Source organism: Drosophila willistoni, assembly GCF_018902025.1.
Source record: "Drosophila willistoni isolate 14030-0811.24 chromosome 2L unlocalized genomic scaffold, UCI_dwil_1.1 Seg196, whole genome shotgun sequence".
Classification (NCBI taxonomy): Eukaryota; Metazoa; Arthropoda; class Insecta; order Diptera; family Drosophilidae; genus Drosophila; species Drosophila willistoni.
In genome coordinates, this window is record NW_025814048.1 from 5,721,443 (window position 1) to 5,746,237 (window position 24,795).

At 33.6% G+C, this 24,795-nt stretch overlaps 2 protein-coding genes across 2 annotated transcripts; one reads left to right on the forward strand and one right to left on the reverse strand.

Moving 5' to 3' along the window:
• Positions 1 to 226: 226 nt before the first annotated feature.
• Positions 227 to 14,522, reverse strand: LOC6640041. The gene is made up of 4 exons (XM_023174784.2): positions 14,361 to 14,522; positions 722 to 841; positions 510 to 666; positions 227 to 441 (listed from the first exon to the last, which is right to left on the reverse strand). The coding sequence occupies exons 1-4, from the start codon at positions 14,361 to 14,363 to the stop codon at positions 227 to 229; spliced, it is 495 nt and encodes a 164-aa protein (XP_023030552.2). The 5' UTR covers positions 14,364 to 14,522.
• On the forward strand, positions 5,328 to 23,843 carry LOC6640040 (diuretic hormone receptor). The gene is made up of 12 exons (XM_002063241.3): positions 5,328 to 5,458; positions 19,213 to 19,605; positions 19,686 to 19,884; positions 21,041 to 21,134; positions 21,206 to 21,380; positions 21,462 to 21,532; positions 21,591 to 21,701; positions 21,784 to 21,972; positions 22,059 to 22,174; positions 22,273 to 22,329; positions 23,134 to 23,341; positions 23,416 to 23,843. Exons 2-12 carry the CDS (start codon positions 19,284 to 19,286, stop codon positions 23,440 to 23,442), a joined length of 1,569 nt encoding a protein of 522 aa, XP_002063277.1. The 5' UTR covers positions 5,328 to 5,458; positions 19,213 to 19,283; the 3' UTR covers positions 23,443 to 23,843.
• The last annotated feature ends 952 nt before the right edge of the window (positions 23,844 to 24,795 follow it).

Genomic DNA, 24,795 nt, shown 5'->3' on the forward strand with positions numbered 1-24,795 from the left:
ATAATGTTTATCTGAAGGGAACTAAACCTTGAATGATCAAACAATTTATGGAAATTTTTTTTTTGTTGTGTCGTTTTTAAGGTTGACCAAATCGCATTATGTTATGGCCAATTAGCTGGCTAATGACCACACAGAATCAGTTTCATCAGATAAGAGAGAAATAATGATGATACGACCAATAACAACAAACAAAATATAAGTATTTCTAGAAAGTTTTGTTTATTAGTTAAGTGTTTGGCAATGGTACATGAGGCATTGGATTACATTGATGGGCAAATTCTTTGGCCACTTGACATTGACGTTCAGTCTTCCACATTTGTGCTGGACAATTTAAAAATGTTTCCGCATTAACACAACTGTACAGCATTCCAGCAAATGGTGAACATCCCTGAGGTAAAACCTTATACGAATTGATATTCAAGGATCTCTGATGGCCCTCAACTAAATAAAGTAGAAAGAAACTTATTTCTCTTCGTCATCTAATCTCTTGAGGAACCACTTGAACTTACTATTGTTTAGGCAAGTTTGAAAAGATCGTAGAATATATGGCACTATTTCACGATCTTTTCTATGAACATGCTGCTCAAGGAATTGCTTAACTTTATCCATATGCAATTGTCCATTGACCAAGGCTCCAGTTTCACGATAAATGCAATCCGGATAACACTAAAAATCACACAAAATGAATGTGGATTGGCCTAAAGGCTTTGATTTAGCTTACCAAATGTGCATATGCTGGATATTTCTCATTTGCCGTTTTTAATTGATTAACATATTTATGACATTTTTGTGGTACATCACCCATATTGATCTCAGGTGTGCGACAGCATGAATTTACATCCTGCAAAAAATTATTCCAATTCGTAGTTAAATCCATTTCCATTCGAAAATTTGCACTTACAAAATTGTTGAAATTCGGCGGCGCTGAACAATTATAAACATTATTTGCCTGCACAACGTATAAATGGAAAATCGAAATTAAAATCAAAATTGTTTTACACATTTCAACGTTCAACTTTTTCTTTCACTGTCACCCCACAAAATGAATGAAATTTTTGTTTGCTTTCCATTCATGGGGTTTATATATGCCTACAGGGGCCAACGAATAATCAAAAAAAATATATATATTTTGGTTGGTTGAATGCTTCAATTGAAGGTTGACCCAGCCAATTCGGGCATGACCGACAAAACAGAAATTTTCGGTTCTTTTTTTTTTTTTGGTTTGGAAAATACCACTAGCATCTGATATCTGGCTATATAATTGTGATGATTTGTTTTGGTTTTTTTTTTTTTTGGAGTGAATCAGCATGCTGATATTCAAATGAAGTCTCTAGAGTGTGAGTAATCCTTTGCCTATTCGGTTACTGTTTCCTTAATTAGCTGGGCCATGTAATTAATGAGTAAAAGCTTGTAGAAGCAAAATGGTATGGTAAGGGGAGGGTAAGGGGGCGTTGAAAGAAGAGATTCTCCTGCTAAGTAATTGTTCTTGTCTTTGTGTGGAATGTTGGTGTAGGTGTAAGTGTAGGTGTATGAGTGTATGTGGTTGGTTTGGTTTCCTTGCTTGGCTTATGTTAAATTCTCCTTCTTATTGCCTCCCCTTTTTTCCTTCAGTCTATATGCTCAGTGATTTCCTTCATGCTCTTAACCGCTAAGCCAGCTAAAAGATGAAATCATTTCATCGCCTCACAGAGACATTAAGGTGTGCACTTGATTAAATGTTCTCTACACGGGGTAACTGTCTCTGTGTGTGTGTGTCTGTATCTTTGTGGGTGTTAAATTTTGATTTTATATGACTTTATATAATTTTAAAGATGCGAGTTAGAAGACAGTGATGATAATGCATGAATGAAAAGTAACAATGAAAAGTAACAATAAATAATTAAATGTACTATTATTATATAAATTAAAACCTTTAAAAGAAAAGCAACTAATATGTTTATTAGATTAGTCAAGACATCCAAAGAGGCATTTATCGTTTAAAAATAGTAATAGCATTTTTTGTTTTTCATAACTTAGAAATAGGAAATTATAAATTTCTTCTGGGCTGGGAAACATTTTCTTCTCGATTTATTGTTACATCTTATATTATGCTTTGGAGTTGTGACAATATCATCCTGAAAGGGTTTTAAGAAATTCGAAATCCTTCAGTAGATTTAAGGTATATAGTTTTTTTCATGTGAAGCAAACTTCAAAGTTTGAAGTTCAAACCTTAAATACCGAAAAACATTTCAAACAGCCCTTGGGTCAAGGAAAACAATTTTTTTTTGAGTTCAATTTGTTCCTAGTTTAGTAAAAAAATACATAATATAAGACATAATATCACTTATATATGGCTCAAGACATCACTGCAAATAATCGACAAATTCAGCGAATTGTGTGATAGTTTTGAAAGGATTCTTCTAGGTCACATACGCGACATTTTTTCCAGTGTAGTTATCAGAGCCGTTTTCCACAATTTTACTCATGACATTAGTATTTGAGATAAGAATACAAGCCAAAACAATAAAGTGATATCTATGAGATGCAACTGACTTATTTTTAACGACTTAGAAATTCTACGATAAGAAAAGTCTAAAGGTAGTAAAAATTATAACGATATAAACCTATAAAACTTAATAAGTTTATTCATGTTTTATTATAAACTCTACTATTCAATTTTCACCCAAAAGTTTCAGGCCTTTGTTTTAGTCTTTGGTTATTTTTGATCAGCCAAAGCTATGATATGCTTGAAGCGCTCTTTTGGTTCATTGTATGCATAAAATTTAAGTTTACCTAAAAAAGTGCAATTCTACGATTCCCGCACACGAAATACAGATCGAATAATGACCACTTCTTTTTTAAACTTATAGTTTCTTAAGCATTTATGGAAGCAAGGAAATATTTTGAAGTACGTAGCAAATAAAAAGAATTTTTTTAAGGATAATAAAACATTAAAACATAATTTTAATTTTATTTGGTAAGAAATGCCAAAAACTTGAATATGGGTCACTTTAGTTGCCTACAAAGTTCGGCATTTAAAGTGAAACCAATTGAAATGCCCATAAATTCATATATTCAATTCAGAGTATAAAATAAGCTAAAAATTCTAGCTAAAGTTCAGAGTCTAGTTTTGGTCGATATGAATACCTTTTGCCTTGACTACGGTCAAAAAAAATTGGCCGCATCAACTCAGACAAGCAAGCAATTGTAATCTAAACTTGTATATGGTTGAATCAGCTTAGCATTTTCAGTTTTTCCAATGAAAAATTGTCCTTGTTCAGCATACAAGGCTTATTCAATAGTAATTCATTTATGGTCTCATCTCTAACAATAAGCAACATGTGAAGAAAATTTTATTTTCTCCTAAAAAAAAGACAAATTTCACTCCGCCCCAGTCTATTGTCGAAGTAATCTGAAATCTCATTTGAAGATTTTAATTGAAAAATTTCTATTGAAGGCATTTTTAAACCTTGTAACAATAGAGAGACAACTTTTTGCAATCAAATGAAGAACAATGCAACAAATACAATCTCTGATGAGTAGTGTTTTCCCTTTTTTCTTTTTTTTCTTTTTGGTTATTGAGTGGAAATTGAAAAAGTTGAATGCCTTTAATCAATCGATTATAGTTACAAAAGGTGAACAAAAGTTGTCGAGTAAAACGTTTAAAAAATGTGCCATTAAATTTGCATGCGTGACAAGGTTGAAAAATGCTTTAATATGCACAGAGAAACATGGGTGCAAAAGTGTATGAGATGAGGAGTCTGGAGGATACAGGACAACGAACATGTCTTTGCTTTTGGCACTCACAAAAACACAAAAAAATAATATAAAATAAACGTCGAGAGACGTAGAGTGTTGTGTGAGGAAAGCATTTTTTAAATTGAAATTTAAATGCTTTTGAGTGGCAGTTGACATTAGCATTTGTTTGAAAATCAAACAAGGCGAAGATAGGGATAACGCTAAACTGGAACGCCCCTAAAAAACCGTCACCCACCACCCACCACCCCACACATGTGTCAAGTGCCATATACAGCAGCCCGCATGTTGGCTAAATGTTTATTATTGTATTAAAACAATGTAAAATAGAAGGTTTTTTTTGGTTGTTTTTTTGCGCTTCTGTCAACAATTTAATTTGAAGCGAATATATTTATTTTCCAGGAATTTTTTGGGCTAGCACCTGTTACCTGTTTCTATTGACATTTCAATAAATGTCAGAGCACGAGCCTCACTTGAGTTTAATTTGATTAGCAAACACACACACACACACAAATTGAAGTGTCTTCTGTTTTATGAGTATATTCAAAATTTACAATTAAATTTATCTCCCCCCCGTAAAAACAACTTCAAATGCTAGAAGAAAAAAAAATCAAATGCAAATGGAAATCGGAATTTTGTTAGTTTTCTGCCAGACCTAAGCAAACATTCAAAGTAAAAAAACAACAAAAAAAGAGCAAAATACTCAAGTCAAATATTTGCATAAATCAAATAAGCAGAGTTTTCCTTTAGGCCTAGGAAATTGCAACCAAAACCCCAAACAAACTCCTCACTCCTCCTTCTCACAAGAAGCATCCCCTGCCAATCAGTTTCCAATGTAAGGACAACCTGTTGCCAGGTTTTAGATAAAGCAGCAGCAGCAGCAACAGGCAGGACGACTCTGATTTGTGGATGGTGGAAAAAAGCTCAAAAAAGCTTTCAATTTCCCCAGGAAGAGGGACAACATTTCGCGCCTTTTTTTGCCGTTTTTGCCGAAGTTGATACTGAAGCCGATGCGAACGAATGAAAGTGGTAAGAATGGCTCCTTCTCATTGAAGGCCTTGTTAAGATGATATTTGTCAGTTATCAACGGCAACTGAAAGTGAACGGTTCGTGGCAATAGTAGTTAATGAAATTAAAAGAATTTCAATCTTTTTCAAAAACCAAAAAATATAAATGATCAAAAAATATAATTATACAAAAATTTTTGCGTAAAGTGTAGAATAAATTTTGTAGTAAAAACAAATATAAAATTTCTATAGAAAATTATGATGCGTGTGTGTGTGTGTGTGACTCCATTAAAAATTGTAAATAATAAAACCACAAAATAACAAACTTAATTCTACACATATTTTATATATGTCAGTGTTTGTTTGTGGTGTGAGTGCCCGAATACGTGTGAGTGTGTGTGTATATGTGTGGTATGTGGGCGTGTCAATAACCCAGGCAACAGCAAAATAGATTCCCACATATAAAAATACTTAACCATAATCATTTTCTAGCTTAGAAGGCGTTAAACACATTTAAGCCGGGTCAAATAAAGTGGCAAGAAAGAGGACAAAGGAATCAACCAACTAAGTAGATATATACATATATCTGTGTGTGTATGTGTATGTTTGTGTTAAATCTGTGGTCAGTTCCCTTTTGAACCTCGATAAAGCAAACTACAACTGGGCTAAGTAAAGACAACACAAAAAAAAATCAACAAAAAAAATTGAGAAAATAGGTAAGTGAACAGAGAATTTTAGAGCGGCTTGTGGAAAGGGCAAAACCAAAAAAAAAAAAAAGTTTGTGGTTAATTAAAACACCTGAAAGTATACACACACTCATATACACACACACACAGGAGACCTACACTCATACTCTTACATGGCAAACAATTGTAACGCACAATGCAAAAAATCTCAATCATGAAAAAAGGAGGACAGCAAAAATGGTGCATATGGAGGGAAATAGTAAAGAGAGTGGGAAAGAGAGGAAAGGGAGGGGAGAGAAATGTTGAGATTGGAAATTGGTTTATTGTTCTGTGCAATCGATACATTCCCTGGCTACCAATCAGCTAACCAGTTGCCCAGTTACCTTTAATTGCCAAACCAGCAAAAACCAAATAGAAAAATACAAGATATACAAATCAAGAGGTAAACTTGTTGCCTACTTTTTGGGGTTACCTTTTTTTTACTTTGCTTCTTCTTTAACTAGTAAAGGCATTTCCTGTTAAAGGGGAAAGCGGGTGAATGGTATGGTTTGTTTTTGCAAATCTCTGCCAAATCTTGTTTTTACACGCACATTTCTCAGTTTTCGTAATGTGCATTAAAAGCGAAAATTTTTTTCTTTTTATTGACCTAATAAATAACAGATTTAGCAGGCAAAAAGGGACCCAAGAACCTGGCTTGGTCCATTCATGATGTGGTTTGCCTTTTGTTATTGATGATTTTTATGAGTATAAGTATCGCTCACGTATGCGGCCCGTTCGTCGTTGCCGGGTGAGACAATAAAACTCGACATTTGTGTGAATGTGCGACTACTTAATATCTTGATGACTGACTGACTGACTGACACGTCTGGACCCCTTTTCAAGCCTCCCAACCAGTCAAACAAAAGTCAGGCAGTGCGTGAGAGATGGTGAGCGGTTAAACGGGAAACGGAAGTGAAAGTATAAAAGCCACGCAAAAGGAGGCAGGATGCCTAAGTGGCAACTGCAAATTATGATATTTGTCTAGAGATTGTTTGTCATTTTCCGACAAAAGAGAAGCTTATGAAAGCATTCGACTTGAATAGGAATGTATATAGTATAGAAACTCTCACGTACAATGTTAAAAACTAAACTTTTCCCTAATAAATTACCGCAGGTTTGTTGTAAATGTTTCAAGGCATGTAATTAATTAACATTAATTTAGACCATTCAAAGTTTTTGAAAAAAAAAGAAGGAAACTCAGTACAATAAGTCTGAAATCAAGTCAAATGAAGACAAAGGAACGAAAATAATGCCAGACTTAACTAGATGGACTAACAAGGGCCTAACAAAAAGTTAAAACCAGACAGAACAGCTTGATAATATGTAAGCTATAAAAAGTTTAGTTAAACAAATGGATAGTGAGTCAGTGCAATAAACAAGATAGTGCTGGAAAGGATTTTCTAATATTTATAGACATTAATTACATATAAAGCCTTTCAAATAAATTGGTTAGTTGTGGTAGTTTTTGCGACCTTTGTGTTGATATATATTAAATTTTTTTGGATCAGGCTTTAGGTCATTTTTTCAAATAAAAATAAAAACCTTGTTTTTGAGTTTATTTATTTTCCGATATATTTCGGTTGCGCAGCGGCAACCGTCTTCAGGGCAACTACAATAAAATACAAGAACATTTAACAATTATGTGACATTTGTCACCTAAAGCCTGATCAAAAAAAAAAAAAAAAAAAAATTTATATAAATTGGTTAGATTATCTTAATACTTTTGAAATATCTTGCTAGTACGTAACCAGTCTTAGATTTATGTTTTAAAAACTGAATAACAAAATTAGTACAAATACATAACACAGGCTGACATTTTTAAAGTCATGAAAAAGTGTGGGGGTTGGGGGTGATGAGCACGGTCTGTGTTTTTATGCTTCACGTCATGATTTCGGAAAAATGCGTTGGAATTATGCAAAATGACGCCATTTGAAATATTTTATAGTATAATAGAAACAAATTAGTATATTAATATATATTCTTTGAATATGGTTCCAAAATGAGTAAAATTTTAACCAAAAAGTATGCAATAGGAATTCGAAGAATATGCTGCCTTTTAATTTTAAAGAATTATTGGAAACTTATGCATCTAAAAAACTGTTTACTAGTAATTTTTGCAAACAAGAGTTATATTTCTTGAACAGGATATATAAATTCTGTTAAAAATGTATAGAAAAAATTTGTAATTTCTTATAGTATACATTTGAGTGCCTATTTTCCAATCCCAGTATGCAGTCAAAATCAGCGTACCCGAATTAGTTAGGAACACCTCTCAAGTTAACTTCACCAAAAATCATGTCGGCCGGTGTAATTAACTTTAATCATTATTAACGATTTAGGCAAATCTAAAACATATTTTAAGCATGCAATCTGAAATGTTTTCATGAATCATAATTATGATTTTGTAAACTGATGTCGAATTTAAACTTACTTTCCAAAAGTAGATTATCAAATTGAAAATTAAATAGTAAAATAAGATGGAAAACTAGTCATTACTGTCAGAACTAGGTCAGTTTGTGTAAAACCAAGTCCAATCAAATGCACTGCGTTGGAGCTCTAACAACAACAACTTGATTGATAACCAAACAAGTCAAACACTCTCAGCTCAGACTAATTGATGACCACTACAATTGACAAGCAATCGAATTGTTTGATTGTGGGAACTGAACACTTGAATCACGTGTGATAGGATAGTAATAGTTAGTCCTATGACCAACATTGCAACTGACTGCCAACTTAGGTTCAGCTATTGCACATATACATAGATAAGTTTTGCTAGCATTAAAATAAGTATCTTTTCATAACATTAATATTGGACTCACTGTACAATAAATACGTGTATCAAAAATAACAAGAAAAGATTATGTAAGTTACCTAAGTATAAAAAAAAACAGAGATCTTCTTTGGAGTTTGAAAATGTAACAAAAACATAGATTAGATACATCGACCTCGAGAAGGGAAACAAAGGTTTTGTTATCATGGCTTTTGTTTGCCGGCTCAAGGTCGAGGTCGAGGTCGCCAAAACAACCTACTAACTAAATGTGTTTAGCTCGTAGATATTTTGGGAACGAGCAAGATAATCAGTGGCGAATTAGCTGCCACAGGCCATGTAACATCAGCCGACAATTCACATGACTCCTCTATCATTTAGCCAATAATAACGTATACGCATAGTAAGCCAGCTTTGCTTCAAATAATTGATGTTATCGTGACAAAAGTTCACACTTAAATACATTTTATTTCCGCGAAATTAAACTAAATGCGTTTACATCTAAAAGGTTCTTATTAAATTATTAACAAATAATATATAATACTTATTTTTTAAGGTATTTTTATTTATTAAAAAAACAAGATATCCAATATACGTGATAAGTCTCTCTGTTTAAAATTACTCCAGAAAAAATATGAAATTAATATCTTTTTTTACTCCATCAAAAAGAAAATTCGAAGAAAATTCTTTAAGATTTCCCAACATGTAAATTTGTAAATTATTATTTCATAGCTCTAAGTAAATCTAGATTAAGGCTAAATCTGCCACTAAAAATAATAATGTAATAAAAAACTACTGTAGATAAAGAAGAAGTGGATAAGTTCAAGATGCAAAGAAGTAAAGTCATAACTAATCAAATATGTTCTGACAATTTTTCGAATTTCCAAAACAAATTTTTCATAATTTCAGCTAAAAAAAAATTTTAAAATCTTTTCATCAATTGATACCGACTAATTAATCAGATGCATTAATGTCAAACTTTTCGTAGTCTTCTAGTACTTGAATTTCCAATTGTTGACCAAAAGACAAAATGAATTTATCAATTTCATACCTTTATGTGGATCAAGGATTCAACAGAAGTATTATAAAAAAATAGCGGACTAGCATGACAGATGCTAGCCTCTGTTGGTAGCATCATGACTCATGACCGTGACGTGCGCTCAAAATTAATCCAAGCAGGGTGTCAAGAGTCGCAGATATACTTGAGCACATTCTTCTTCTTTCAAGACTCAGCACCTTGCAGTGACAGGGCATTGGGAACTGGTTTACCCTTTGAGATTTCCATGAAATCGGCGAAAGCAAAAAAATTACTTGTTTTTTAAAGCGACAAATATAACCCACTAGATTCTGTTTGCCTTTGTATGGCACAGCGTCTTCTGTTTTCTTTTTTGCAAAATTCTGCCCTGTGTATTTCTGGTGAGGTATTTTTTTATTCCGGCTACTAGGTGTTGGATCAATGTTTAATTTTGTTGTGTTCCAAGGTGGTGCAGTTTGTTGCCAAAGTGTTGTTGGTTGGCATGGAATGTTGTGTGAATTGCTATGTTCTATTATGTAGTCTACTGTAGAGTTGTTAAGAAATATTCATCCTTATTCTTTCATCATTTTTATTATCTTTGAATCTTTTTCGATCGTTCGGTTTAGTTATTTTTTACAACCTTTTTAATGTTTACTTATTGTCCATTTATGATAAGATCGATATGTATATATACCTATTGTAAGCAAAATACTTAAAATCCAACATAATCTTAAAATTTTTTTTTAAATAGAAAGAAATAGGCACTTAAAAAAGTATTTCAAGCATTAAACTATTAAAGCAATTTCTTTATATAAATATCCAAATAATATTTAACAAGTTACGATTATCTTCAATGAATTCCATTGAAGTTTAATTAATCAGACCAACTATGAGTCTCCCCAAAGCCCATTGTTTTTGTTTTTGTTTTCTTTCATTGACTTTTGTAAAATAAAATTCCGCACATTCTCTGAAATGCATAATCTTGTTCATATGTTTATATATATTTATACCTACTTTGCATAATTTTTCAGGGTCCAAAAATGTTTTCCTATTCACAGATGCAATGGCAAATAAATTCGTTGCATTTGCAATTTTACAAGAATTTCTGTTGGCCATAAAATTGTATGTGAAACACAACTGTTTGGATTTCAAATGTTTTATTCAATTCTTAATCGATGCCAGAACAGTTTGTGTACCGTAAACGAATACATAATTATATTTGAATACAGCATCAGCAAAGTGGCAAAATTCGTTGAAACACATAAAATATTTAACATCGGAATTTATTTTCGAAATTGAGTTGGAAATGGCAACAGACTTGATAGATTATAAAATTTTCAGATGATTGTGGTCCCCGAATATTTTTGCTCGACCAAATTGTGTAATCCAATATCGAAAGATATTGTTGTTGGAGGTGCGCATTATAAAAATTAAATTTTTTTTTACCTTTATGTTCGTGTACAGAAAAGTTTTAACACTTTCCCAGTCGTCGTCGGCTTCATTTTATCCCGTGTTTAATTTAACAATTTAATTACTAATACACAAGAATATTCTCCTGCTCCTGCACCAGCAGGTTCCACTTACATTGACTAAGTGTGTGTGTGTGTGTGTGTGTGTGTGTGTGTGTCCTTTGCTATTTACATACATGGCGTATACGTTATTTTTTTTACAGTGCGCTGTGTTGTGTTGTTATGTGGCTTGCTCATGAATTTTTAAATGCGCATCGGCCTCATTGTTTTTTCCCTCTCTTTGCCCGCCACCCACTCTCCCTCTCTCTTTCTTTCTTTCTTTCTCTGACTGCTGTCTGCATATAAAATTTAATGAGCTACAATAATGAGAACTGAGCTAAAAATAGCCCCTTTACCCCTCCAAACTTCATCTCCCACTTCTTGGCCTTTTTTTTGTTCTTCCTTTCTTGCTGCTGTCCTGCAGAACGATAATGAAAAGTACAGCAACAATAACAACAACAAAGAAAAAATGTGAATAGAATATAAATGTTGTAAGCATTTGAATGTGGGTATACCATGTATTAAATGAGAAACTAAATTTCAAATTCATACATTTCCTTCACGTACTGCAACAAAGAGGTTATGCAGTTTCTGTTTCTCTCTTATCGGCACACTATCGGAACGAGAGTTATATATGATTTTGTATAATTGAATTGGCGATTCGGAGATTTTTTAATACACACTTACATAGCCAAGATGTTCCATATTTTAGTGCCATATATTAAAATTGCTAAGATAATAGATTTAAAAACTATTAATGTGATAGTCAACTGAGAGTCACGTTTTATAAATGGATACAATATACGAACAGGATTCTTTACTTTGCCTGTTTTTGTTGTTTATTTTGGCCACTGAATAACAGTTTTTTGTCTTTTCATTTGTTTGTTTGTTTTTGTTTAATTTTCCAGTTATAGAAATAGTTATACAGGTGTGCTACAAAAATCGCCGTCAGTTTAAATTCCGCGCGGAATCCAATTCGCTTCAAAAAAAAAAAACTAGAACTTTGAGTGATTTCATTTTTTTGAACGTAGTTAGTTGGGTTTGATAGGGTTGTCATTGTCTATCAATTAATTTTACCTGCATTTATAGAGCTTAATAATTATAGACATAGCGAAAAATTACTCAGAAATTCGATTTTTCTTAAGAAAACAAAATTGAAATTTGAAATAGCGGGCTTACATTTTGATACACGCCAACAACACGTGAATGTTGCCACTTCAGGAAAATATTTGTTGTTTTTTTTTTGCAAAATACAAGGAAACTACGCGATTTTTAAAAAAACTAAGGTGTCATTAAAAAACCAATGTTTTTGTTCATGTTTTAACACATAATTTTGTATTAAAGCATCATACATTTTGTTTTCGCTTTTCGAACTGGACTATGTGGTAACCATGTTGTGTCTGATAAAACATGTCTAGTAATTTGCTAAAACGTAAAATTAAACAAATAATTACATCAAACCTTTTATTATTTTAATGCAAAATCATCAGTAACTAAACAACTTGTCTTAGGACATTCATTTTTCTAATAACAACTTTGGATGTTTGAGCTGAAGATCGCTAAAAATGTCAACTAACTGTTGCCAAAAAGAAATCTCATAAAATATCACTCTGTATTATAATTTCCGAACATTTCATGGCAAACCAAATAGAATTTTCAAAGGGAAAATTAAATTTAATCTCAATTTAGGTAACTTTAGCTCGTTTTGTCAGAGATTAAGGTGGTTATCGACTTGGTAATTGATGCTCATTAAGAACCATAAAGGGGTAAAGTAAATGAAAGCTTTAACCTGGCGACCCTTTTTAGGTTGCAGGGTATTAAAAACCAAAGAGAAGATTTTCTAAAGAATAAGCATAAATTTTGCTCTTTGGATTATGATGAGTTTTTCATTTTCACTTCATTTTTTTGTCTGCTGTTTTTAATGTTTGTTTGAGTTTGCTTCTCGAAATTCTCTAAAGAAATCCTCGGCAATTGCATGAGGCGTGGAGGAAAAGGGGGGATGGGTATGGGGAAAGCGTAAACATTTATAAGCATTAGTGCCAGAGCCCGGAAATTGCAAGAACATTTCGCACATGTAGCACAAGTATCAAAGCAACAACAACGGCAATGACAACAACGAAAAAAAAAGGAAACCTACAAGGATATCCTCCGCATCTTTATCCTCCTGCTGCTGCTGCTCTTTTTTTTTGCAATTGTATGTTTTTCCTATGTCGCCTTTGGGCAAATCCATTGTGTGCAATCGCATGAGATTAGATACAATCTTCTATAATAGCGTGTACAGATAGAGCATGGATATAAATAGTAAGTGAGTACGGTGGGGGAGGGAGGTAGTGAAGGGCGGAGTAAAAGTGTATAGATACTACACATACATACATAAATGGTATTTCCTTTTTTTTTCTATACTCAGCTCTCTGCATTTTATTTGTCTATCTTCATCTATATATCTATATCTATCTATGTCTATATTTATATGTCCATTCCTGTTTTTTTTTCTTTTTTTGTTTGCTCTTTTGGTTGTTGCTGTGAACAAATATTTTATGACAGACAGGCAGCAGCTTCGGCAGTTGGGAGATTCATCATCAAATTTTCCCTCCCTCTGGATGACCACCGCCCCCCAACCAAATGAGATTTGTGTCAAACTAAATTTGCATTGACAGTTGCTTCTGGGTTTTATTCATCTTCTGGTAATGTTTTTTGTTGTTGTTTTTTTTTGTATGCCTTAATTGAAATCAAATATGCAATTAGCAGTTTATGGTCATAATTTGAGGACGCCAAAAATTAGGCAGTTTTTAGGAGCCAGTCAAATTTATGAGGCAATTAACGCAACGCTCTGCTAAGGATCGTATTTTCTACATTTTTCCCTTTTCCAGTTTCGCTGTGTCTTTTCTTGAATTAAATTGTTGACTGTTTAAGTTGGCCAACTTGGCGTATGTGTAACAATTTACAATGCTATCTTCCCCTTTGCTTCTTTCTCTTGGCTCTTTCAACTGGCTTTATGTACTTACATACTTAACAAAAACTTCGCAGAGTTTGGCCATTTTCTCTTGCTTCTCTCTCTCTCTCTCTCACTCCGAGTGTGTGTGTGTGTGCGCCTAAGTAATAATCTACTCGTTTCTGCCTTACAAGTATATGGCGCTAATTTATGTGTTAGGCCAGACATAAAGAAAACAAAAGAATGAGCAATATGTATAAAATGAAATGAAAAATAAAACGAAAGCAACCAAGGCGCAAAACAGTTAGTAACTAAAAGTAAAGCAACACTCTCGGTCTTAAATAAAAGAAGCTAACGAATTTATTTGGTTCACTTTAGTTGAGCAAATGAATGTGAATCAAAATGAAGTATTTTTTAGACTTATACATATGCCAAATTCCTTCTGTTTAAATGGAGTCTAGTTCAGTTCAATTTAGGTTTTTTGGATATTTACATATTTACAACTGTTAAAATAAAGAGACAGTAACAACAAAAAATAATTAAAATTGAAAAAGTTATCTTATTATATGTTTTAGAGTCAGTTATGGGTCAAGGGTTAAACTAGTTTATCATTCAATCTTAGTATAGATAAAATATATTAAGGAGTTGCTCTTTCAAAATCTGCTTACCATTAGAAGGAGTGTTTGTAGACGGCCGGAAAATGTAAACTTGTTCTTTTATCAGATAAGAAAACACACACGTATAACGGAAAGAAAACAGGTGAAAATTATGGAAAATACAGAGGCAAAAGGCAATTCACAACCTTCAATGAATGACAATATACAGGAGAACTGCTCGTCACGCCTCTCAGTGTGGCCGTATTCTCCTTAGGGAAAAATCCCGTACTTCAATCTCTGCTGTTCACACAGTCGCGTGAACAATTTTAACTTAACATTTTGGCAAACAGTCTTGACGATTTCGACATTTATTAAATTATTAACACAATAACTTTAAAATAAACAATTTTGATTGCATTTTTAAGCATATTTTAAAATAGATACGACGATGTGATAGGATATTTTACATGGATGACTGATTATTTATTTCTTATGACCCAAAGTATAGACATAAACTAAATTTCTTTAAGAAATTTGCAAAGTTTTGTAGATTATGTCAGATTAAGTACAACTGTCATAGCCAAAAATACATACACCAAATTTAAAATTATGTTAGCTTTATTATATGTATATTAATTTTTCCAAGCTCTTTTAGTTTTTTGTTTCAGGTTTGTAAAAATAAGTGAGTTAACCCAATGAAGTTTAAGTATTTTCAAAATATGTCCGAGAATGATCAACAGATCAAAGATCAAAAATAGCAACAGATTTCGATGTTTTTTAAAAATCTCTAAATCAAAAAGGTAGTTTTGCCTCTAAAATGATTTTTAAGAGAGTTCTGAATAATTCTAGAATACAGTACAAAGGGAAGTGCCCTACGTAATAAGAGCGATCACACGATGTAAGTAAGTACATATTAAGTACAAATAGTAATAAATGTCATTATTGAGGAGCTAACTCCTCAATAGAAAGGATCAAGTCAAGATAAACAAATAGAAGCAGTCACTTATAACTTTAGGTTTGAAATTTATATTATTTACTTAAACTTACTTCAACTTGAAATCAGTTATAAAAGCACTTACAAATAGAAACTAAAAAAATTCTAAGTTACGATTTCCTTCAGATGTTAGTTTTCGGTTAATACGAATAAGTGATACCATCCAGAAAAAACACTGAAAATTGGAAAAAAGAGATGCCAACTACATAAATATTTCCAATCAAAGCCATTTCCGATAATGGTCTGGAAGTAAGGAAAACAAATTCAAATGTTTATTATGGGTTATTTCCTTCCTTTGGGTATCAAAATTTTTACTATTCCAATAAAAAATCAATAAGAAATCCAACTAAAATAGAGGAAGGAAAACTATTGCATAAAAAGAGGTTTAACAACATTTTTCACTGCCAAATACAAAATCTTTATTGATTGAAAGATGCGTAAACCAATTTAACTCAGCAGATAACCATTTCAGAATCCCACCTATGGGGTTTTTCTTAGTTGGAGGGTGGGTTGGGGGGCGGAAGGTAAAGGCCAATGTTGAACTCTTTTCCCTTGTCATCACTTAACGCTAATGTTTGAGAATAATAAATCGAGGGCAAATTAATGCCTTGTTTTTTTTCATCTCTGACTTTATAGTTGGTATAAACTGAAAGGGAACCTTTTACGCTCAGCGTTTTCCTAGAAGCATTTTCATAAATTCAGCTCGAACCACTTCCGTTTTCCCGTTCACTTATTTATTGCACTCACTGTTGGGTCGCTGGTGGAGAAGGGATGGTGGGAGGAAGCCTTCTGGTCTACCCCATCTACATATTTATTATCTGTTTACATCAATATGCGTGTGTGTGTGTATGTGTGTGTTTGTCGGTTGCCTTTGCCTCATTTTATGCTCGTGCATTAATGTAATGATGCATCATTTATGCCATTTATTATCAGGACATAAATGTGAGATTTCAGTTCCAGTTTGATGCTTTCACTTTGACTTCCTCATTGTGTTTTGATTTTTTTTTCTTTTCGTTCTGGCCACGCCCTTTTTCTGGCCACATAATTGCCATAGCTAATTTCTATACCAGGAAATCTTGATTTGGGTCCACACTTTTTCTCTGCTCTTGTGTTTTTTTTTGGTTTGAGGAATTTCTGTGATGCGTGTGTGGTTTTCAGGCGAAGGATGCTCCTCTGTCTGCCTTTGATGGCAAATATTTAATGAATTTTTATGGCACTACAACTCCTAGGCATACCCTATAACCGTTTGGGGTGCAAAAGGGTATAAAACTCACCAACAACAGGTTGAAAACTAAATCGATAAAATTCACAAATTGGTTTAGTTTAGAAATATTTGTCTTGGGATTTATGAGTATTAATAGAAAGGAAAGTTAGAGGAAAGGAAGTTTACCATATAATCATTAAGTTTTATATCTAAAATAGGTATTTTTTGTTGGGGCTTAGAATAAAAATCAAATATATAGTAATATTGAAATCTTTCCCAATGTCCTAAATTTACTAAACAAAATTTGTTTGAAGCAAACAAATAAAGAGATAAAAATAAAAATTACTTACCTTAGTAGTTGCGTGTTTCCAATTTAAAATTTCCCTTTTTTCCTGTTCCTTTGAAGGTTTTATTCTGAAATTAACTCACTCGTTTCATTCATTTCTTTCGCTTTGCGTCAATCTATTCACTCACTATATCTTAAAAAAAAACCAACCAGAGCTTTGATACCGTTTTACTCACACGCACACACACGATCAATACACATTTCATATTTTGTTTTTGGCTTATTTCTTTTGCATTTGCTTAGCAGTAGTGACGGCTACTGCGACTGCGACGTCAATAATTTCGCTCACACAAGCACATCGGCTGTCACTTTTCACAAACACACTCACAATTCCTATTGAAGCAGACTGCGCGGCGACAGTGAGGCTCAACTCTATTTCTCTTCTGTCGGTAATGGCAGTGACTGCGACGCTTGACTCCCTCACTTAAGAAGATAAACCCAGAGCAGAGCTTTGATCGCTTTTCACTTACACACACACACACACACAATCCTTAGCATAGAATGAGCAGCATTCGCTGCAGCATTTGCTGCTGCTTCTTCTTTCAAGTAAATCTAATAAACACATAAAATTCAACAATCAGGAATCCGATTTCAATACAAATAGCAGCATTCGAAAGCTAATTGCTTGATCTTTATGGCACACTCATTTTATTGCAGTTTCTTGCAACTTAGCACACTCAAAAATATAAATTAAAAGGAAATATTTACGAGCGAAACGAGCAATACGCGCGAATAAAAATCTAACAGTGATGCGCAAACTTCTACAAGCTCTGGGCGCTCTCTAATTTCAAGCTAAATAACGCTAAAATTGGGTAATAGTGGCAACGCCACCATATTTATTGAAATTTTTTTTTCATCCCAAGAGAAAATGCAAATCGCCAAAAAGGTTCTATTATTAATAAATGACTAGAAAAAAGTTGATTTCAATTCGTTTTCCCTTAGATGTTCAACCAAATTAAATAAATAATGAATTACTTTGGTTATTCACTTAAACTGTTGAAACTGTTCATAAATTCGAAAAGTAAATTGTAATGGACTAACTATGAAATTAACTGGGCCAAATTAAGGGCCTTGGGTTTGGGATATAAAGCCACATTTAGCAAAGTGAGGCCCTTGAGCTGATAAACTTATGAGCAATATTTTCGGAGAAACCAAAGTATAAATAAAATCTGGTTTTAAATTGTCTTTAAGCCCCCCGCTCTTGTCCCGGAGTTTTCGGAGAATTCGGCCATGGAACTTGAGTGTTTTAAAGATTCCGTGTTTCAACGGAATACTTTATTTATTTAATAACTTCAATATAAAGCGAAAGTGCTGTGCAGCTTTGGTAAATTGAAAAAAAAGGAAACGAACAAAAATTTCAATGTTTGCACTGCTTGCAAGTGGTTTAAATGTGGCAACTCGTCCCCTTTTTTGGTGCTACCGGTTGAATTAAAATCCTCATCCCCAAGTAAAAAAAGAAAGGGGTACACTGAAGTCGTGACCCCCCCACCAGTAGAGTTAATATATGCACGACCCTTTTGCGAGAACGTTAAAGCTGGCATACCAATTTGTTTCTGCCATGAATTCACGGTACTTTAAACCGCAACCAATGTCAGGCAATAGACAAACGCTAGGGTGCTCGGTGGCTAGTAAGGAACACACCACCAACGCAATTAACACACACAAACTGCGGTATGGACTCGAGCAAGTGTGTGTGTGTGGGCGAATGAGTGACGTTGTGTAGGAGGAGGTGGGTGGAATCTATGCCATGGTTAGAAAGCATATTGAAGTAGGAGGCGAGGTAAGGGTCAATGCAGGCAAAAGCATACAGCACTGCCCCATCGAAGTTTGGCCTGGAAATTGTGCATTGTGCAGTGCTCTAAAGCAATCAATGAAAATACATACGTTCGATGTGGAGGGAGGAGAGACAGGAACTTTATTAGATATTGGCAAATATTATGTACCAATAAAATGGAAAATTTCTTGAATGCAAAGAAACTAGTGAGAAATTATATTTTCAGACTTTATTAAAAACCATAAAGTTAATTAAGGACAGTTTTTCTTTTATCAATTTGAGGGAAATGAGGGAAAATAAGTGATTCAATCGATAAAGAACCTGCCACAAACTTCAATGAGTAAACTCCCTTTGTGTAAAAAGTTATTAACTTTAATTGTTTCATTTAATAATTCAAGCATAAAAGAGACTCCCTCTTTCTTGTACACACTCTCCCTCTCTTCTTTTTTTCTCTCTTCCCCTATCAGTCTGTGAAAATTCCCAAATGTATTTACAATTTCTATAAAGTTTCAATGAAACTGTTTGTCCCAAATGGCTTACATATTTGTATTTTCAATTGCTTTAAATATTTTGTTGTAACCTTTGACATTTGTGTAACCCCCCCAGGAGTGGCCGCAGCATGTCTACAGTGTGACCCTGTATAACCAACGCCAAAAACCAACTTGTAACAGCTAGCAATGACTAACCACAAACCCCAAGCTGCCGTTGGCGATCCATTAAATACGAGTAGCATCGATATCGATTCGCTGTGGTCATCCTCATCCTCATCCGCCTCATCCTCGCCGTCGTCGTCGTTTAGCAATCTCGATGAAATCAATCAAAGTGTGGAGTTTCAATGCCTGATGCAGGAGCATTTGGAGGCAACGACCTATGGCAATTTGAGTGACCATTGCCTAACACAATTTGATTCTATTCTCTGTTGGCCACGCACTGCACGTGGCACATTGGCGGTCCTGCAATGTATGGATGAGTTGCAGGGCATTCACTATGATAGCAGCAGTGAGTAATCATATATATATACATATACATGGGGTATAAATAATTATGGTTAACCCTTTTTCCGTGCCCTCTAACAACAGAAAATGCCACACGATTTTGTCATGCGAATGGCACTTGGGAGAAATATACAAATTATGATGCCTGCATGCATTTACCTGCACCGGAGACGGTCCCCGAGTTTGAGGTCATTGTGGAGCTACCAACAATAATCTATTATATTGGCTATACCATCAGTTTGGTCTCTCTCACATTGGCCCTCATTGTATTCGCCTATTTCAAGTGAGTATAAAAATATCAATAAAACTTTAGTTGGTCTGGAAAAGTTGGATTTGATTGAATATAATAGGCTTTATAGGTTTAGGATTAGATTTGCAGTGGTCTATTTACTGAGAAATGCGTAGATATAAATTGCTTTAAATAAAAAATTATCAATAGATTGAACAAAAATTGAAATATTTCAAGTAGAAAATTTAACAATTTTCTTCCTTACCTACTTGGAACTTTAAGGTCTATCTGCCCTTTCCATTCTTATTCTCTGTAGATGGGCTTAAACCGTATCCATCTGCTTTTCCCTTCAATATCTGAATAGAATTAGTTATAAATCTTGTATATTATGGGAAAGTAAAAGCAGTTTACTTACCATTTAATAGAATATCAGTCAAAACAACAAAATATACTTTATTAAACTAAATAGGTATTTGTAATAGATAATTTCATTGTTTAGTATTTTCCATCTATATCGAAATATTCCCCATATTTTATAGGTTTAACTTACCATTAGTAAGGTAAAAAGACTGGAAAAGGCGGAATCATCCGCGTATCTCTTAAATATCTTTAAAGAATTAGACATTGTTATAACGAAACATAGCTTGTCTAGTACATAAGAACATAATGTTAAAACAAATTATTTTTAGTATTTTTCATATTTTATATTCCATAAATTCTCATGAAAATAGAGATGTCCCCAGATTTACAAATTTCAGTGCTCTTAGACTTTATTACAAGAGTCTCGGAAAAACATATTTTAATTATTGTCAGTCTTTCTTTATTTACACCTAGAAGAAAAAACATCAAAGCTTTTTAGGACTTATTATAGTAATACAATAACAATTAAACCACTTAAAGAATTGTAAATTAAGTGACTTGGGAGTATAGAAAATCAGACCTAAGTACCGAGAACACAAGACGTCTTAAATTCGTGGCCAGCACTGCATTTAATATGCAGTAAGAAAACGTTTTCGACCTTAGTTTAAAATAAATAGAACAAGTCAAATGGTATACCAAATAGAAACAGAAATATTAGAATTTAAGAATTATAATTACAAATACAAATTGATTTTAATTTTCGAGGTCTTCACAGTCAAATAAATCTTCAGATTTCTATCGCCTTACTTGAAATATTTCTAATTAAATGCTTAACTTTAATTTTCTATAGAGAGTTACGTTGTCTGAGGAATACAATTCATGCCAATTTGTTCTTCACCTATATAATGTCAGCTTTATTTTGGATTCTACTGTTATCTGTGCAGGTAATAAATGCAAAATATATCCACACCATCAATGCTTTCAACTGTTTGCTTTCAACTTGATCTCTTTGCAGATTTCCATACGCAGTGGTTTGGCTAGTTGCATAGGTTTGGTGACCTTATTTCATTTCTTTACTTTGACTAATTTCTTTTGGATGCTTGTCGAGGGTTTATATCTATATATGCTGGTGGTCAAGACTTTCTCTGGTGACAATATACGCTTTAACATTTATGCCTCCATTGGCTGGGGTAAGTGATAAAGGTTAAGGCCAGAAAAAAAAGGTAAGCCTCTAGCAATTAACATTGTCTGCGTCGTCTCTCGCTCACCAGGTGGTCCAGCCTTGTTTGTCATCACGTGGGCGGTTGCCAAAAGTCTGACAGTCTCTTTGCACACAGAAAAGGTGAGTCTTTATATATTTAAAATCTCTCTGTCTGTCACTTTGCATCTTGTCATACTAGTATGACATCAATTGCCCCTGGATGGAGGAGACCAATGTGGATTGGATATTCCAGGGTCCTGTCTGTTTGGTACTCATCATCAATTTAACCTTCCTGCTGCGCATCATGTGGGTAAGTGGAAGGAGAAACAAAGCCAATTATATGCCACCCATTTCTTTTTTCAATTCCTTTTTTTGTTTGCCCCCCTCCCCAGGTCCTCATCACCAAGTTACGTTCGGCCAATACCGTGGAAACTCGTCAATATCGCAAAGCTGCTAAAGCTTTGCTGGTTCTCATCCCACTCTTTGGTATCACCTACCTGGTGGTTTTGGCGGGGCCATCTGAATCTGGTCTGATGGGTCACATGTTCGCCGTACTACGTGCTGTATTACTGAGTACACAGGTAGGTGATGGATCCCCCCAATCCCCTCACCACCCATCTCAATCATCTTGTTTGTTTGTTCTTATGTTTTCTCTGTGTTCTGTTAGGGCTTTTCCGTTTCGCTTTTCTATTGTTTTCTCAACTCGGAAGTGCGAAATGCTTTAAGACATCACATCTCAACATGGCGGGACACGCGAAACATTCAGCTCAATCAGAATCGACGGTAGGTAGAATATACTATATAAATATATACACACACTCTCTCACATTATTCGGAAGAATGCCTTAAATCCTTAATAACTTTTGACATGTTTTGTTTAGCTACACAACCAAAAGTTTCTCTAAGGGTGGTGGCTCTCCGCGAGCTGAAAGCATGCGGTATGTTGTGGCAACTTTGGAAACTAGTTAAAGTACTTTCTTAATACGTTCGGATAGAACTAGTTCGTGGCAAAAATTATGAAAAGTTGCCAACTATTAAGAAACATGTATTCTTAAAGCGAACTAAGTCTATCGAGCTGTCTGTAAAACTATATCAATTCATCATTTAAGCATTTGTTTCGTTTTATTTCTTATTTTGATTGTGATCATAGAACTAGTTCCACTTTATTTCCCTATAATTTGTAATATTTATACTCAAAAGCATGAATGCATTTAATGTTGATGAGTATAGGAAATAGTTCCATTTCAAATATAGTTGCATTGAATTAATTTACTTAAGTTAGTCATACATTTTCCTATAATTCCAACTAACCATATAATTAGCATGACTAAATTTACTTTGTTTGTTGTTACTTTTTGAAAGTTTAAACATTTTGAACTAGTTCTTTTTAGTTTTTTTTTCACTAAAACCTGTTATGCGGAATTAGAACTTATTCTTTTCAGTTTTCTCTTACGTAGATAAGCCTAACTAATTAACTATCATATTTTTTCGTTTAATTCGGAATGCTTCTTAAACTTTTTCCAGGGTTTAGTTTAAGGAACTAGTTCATTTTTGTTTTTATATTTAAAAGTCACTTTTTTAGTTGTATGCTAAGGAATCCATGATAATTAAAAAGTATAAACAATTTATCATTATACATAATTTTTGAAGCTTGATAAGTAATTTTAAGAGCTCAATTCGAACTAGTTCAATGACCATAGTGGTGCAATTGAACTAGTTCACTCATCAAATCTCATTACCAGCCCACTGACCAGCTACTATGGCCGCGGAAAGCGCGAATCCTGCGTCAGTTCAGCCACCACCACCACCCTAGTGGGTCAACATGCGTCCCTAGCTGTACATCGTGGTTCCAATAATGCTTTACATATGCTACCCACATCGGGCTGTAATAATACCACATCGGGTAGTACTCTAAGTGTAATGCCCAGAGCCATTAGCCCACTTATGAAGGTAAATTGGCAAGTAAAATTTAATTTCTTCTTAATAATACTTTTTCCGTTCTCCCCAAAACAACAAATTAACAGCAAGGACTCGAGGAGAATTCTGTTTAAGGAGTGAAATCTCAGCTTTTATGCTGTTCCTTTTTACTAGGCAAGATTTTTAGCAAATTTGGCAAAACAATGAATCTAAAGAGACTGAACTTTAAATTTGTAATTTTTGTTTTAACCTTTTTGTTTTCATTTCCAACTGGAAACGAGTTTACGGAGTAGTTAACTATTAATGAAAGGCCCGACCCCCCCAATAAATGATTCAATGTTTGAAAACTGTTTGATGTTGTAAAGCGACTGTCCCGTATTATTACCGCCCCACCACCCCCCTTTGACCTCTTTCAAATACATATGTGTATATAAGTATAATTGTATGAACAAAAACTATAGCTGTTAAATGTAATTTATTGTGCAAAACGAATTCTATAGACAAAAACACAACTCATACAGAAAATATAACTACAATAAATGGTCTATTTTACTTGAGTGTATGGAGAGAGCGTTTCATTTCATTGGTAGACTTTGGTTGGGGAAATCGGATGGAGATTCGCGTATATGTAATGAAAATATTAAATATTAAATTTGTTCTTGTGGAAGGCTTGTTCTCTTTATCCATCGATTCATATGCACATCTTAAGGCGAAAAATTTATTGGGATAATTTCTTTTGGAACAACTTCCAATCACTATAAATATAAACTAGGCAAGTCACAAACTGTAGTTATATACGTCATATCCTAGGATATTGTACTTCCATGTATAGCATATATAGTGGTGGCCACGAATTTATGACTTTTTCGGCTTTCGGATTTTAGTTTTCATTTTCTCGATTTCCAATTCATTTAATGAAAAAAATGTTCAGTAATTTGTTGGGTTTTTGTATTCAGATGACGAACCGTAAATATGGTAATTATAGTTATATAAACAAAGAAGAAAAACAAAAGTTATATACCATATACTTATGTAGGTACTTAAAAGACATGATATGGATACCATTCTGACTTATATCTTTTAGTTTTTAAAGTTACAGATTTTAATAATGTTATCTTAATAGCAATGGCATATAAACTTCATTATATTGTAATAAGTCTGAACGGGTGTGATCCAGAAATGTTATACAAAACCATAAAACAAATAATTTGTTATACTTTGTAATGCCTAACAATATCTTTGTTTTAATTTAATTACCTTCATAAATATTAATAAACGTCTTTTAAAAAGATTATACTTATTGGGCTATCAAGGAACACACTGGATTAGCCTCAACAGTGAATTTCACTTCAGCTCCATCAATTTAAAATTTTTCAGATAAAAGGTTGATCCAGTCTAAGCAGGATGACATTAAATTAAATGAATATTTGTGTGAATAAATGTGGCTTTAAAATATTAAAGAAATCATTTGAATCTATTAGGATCGA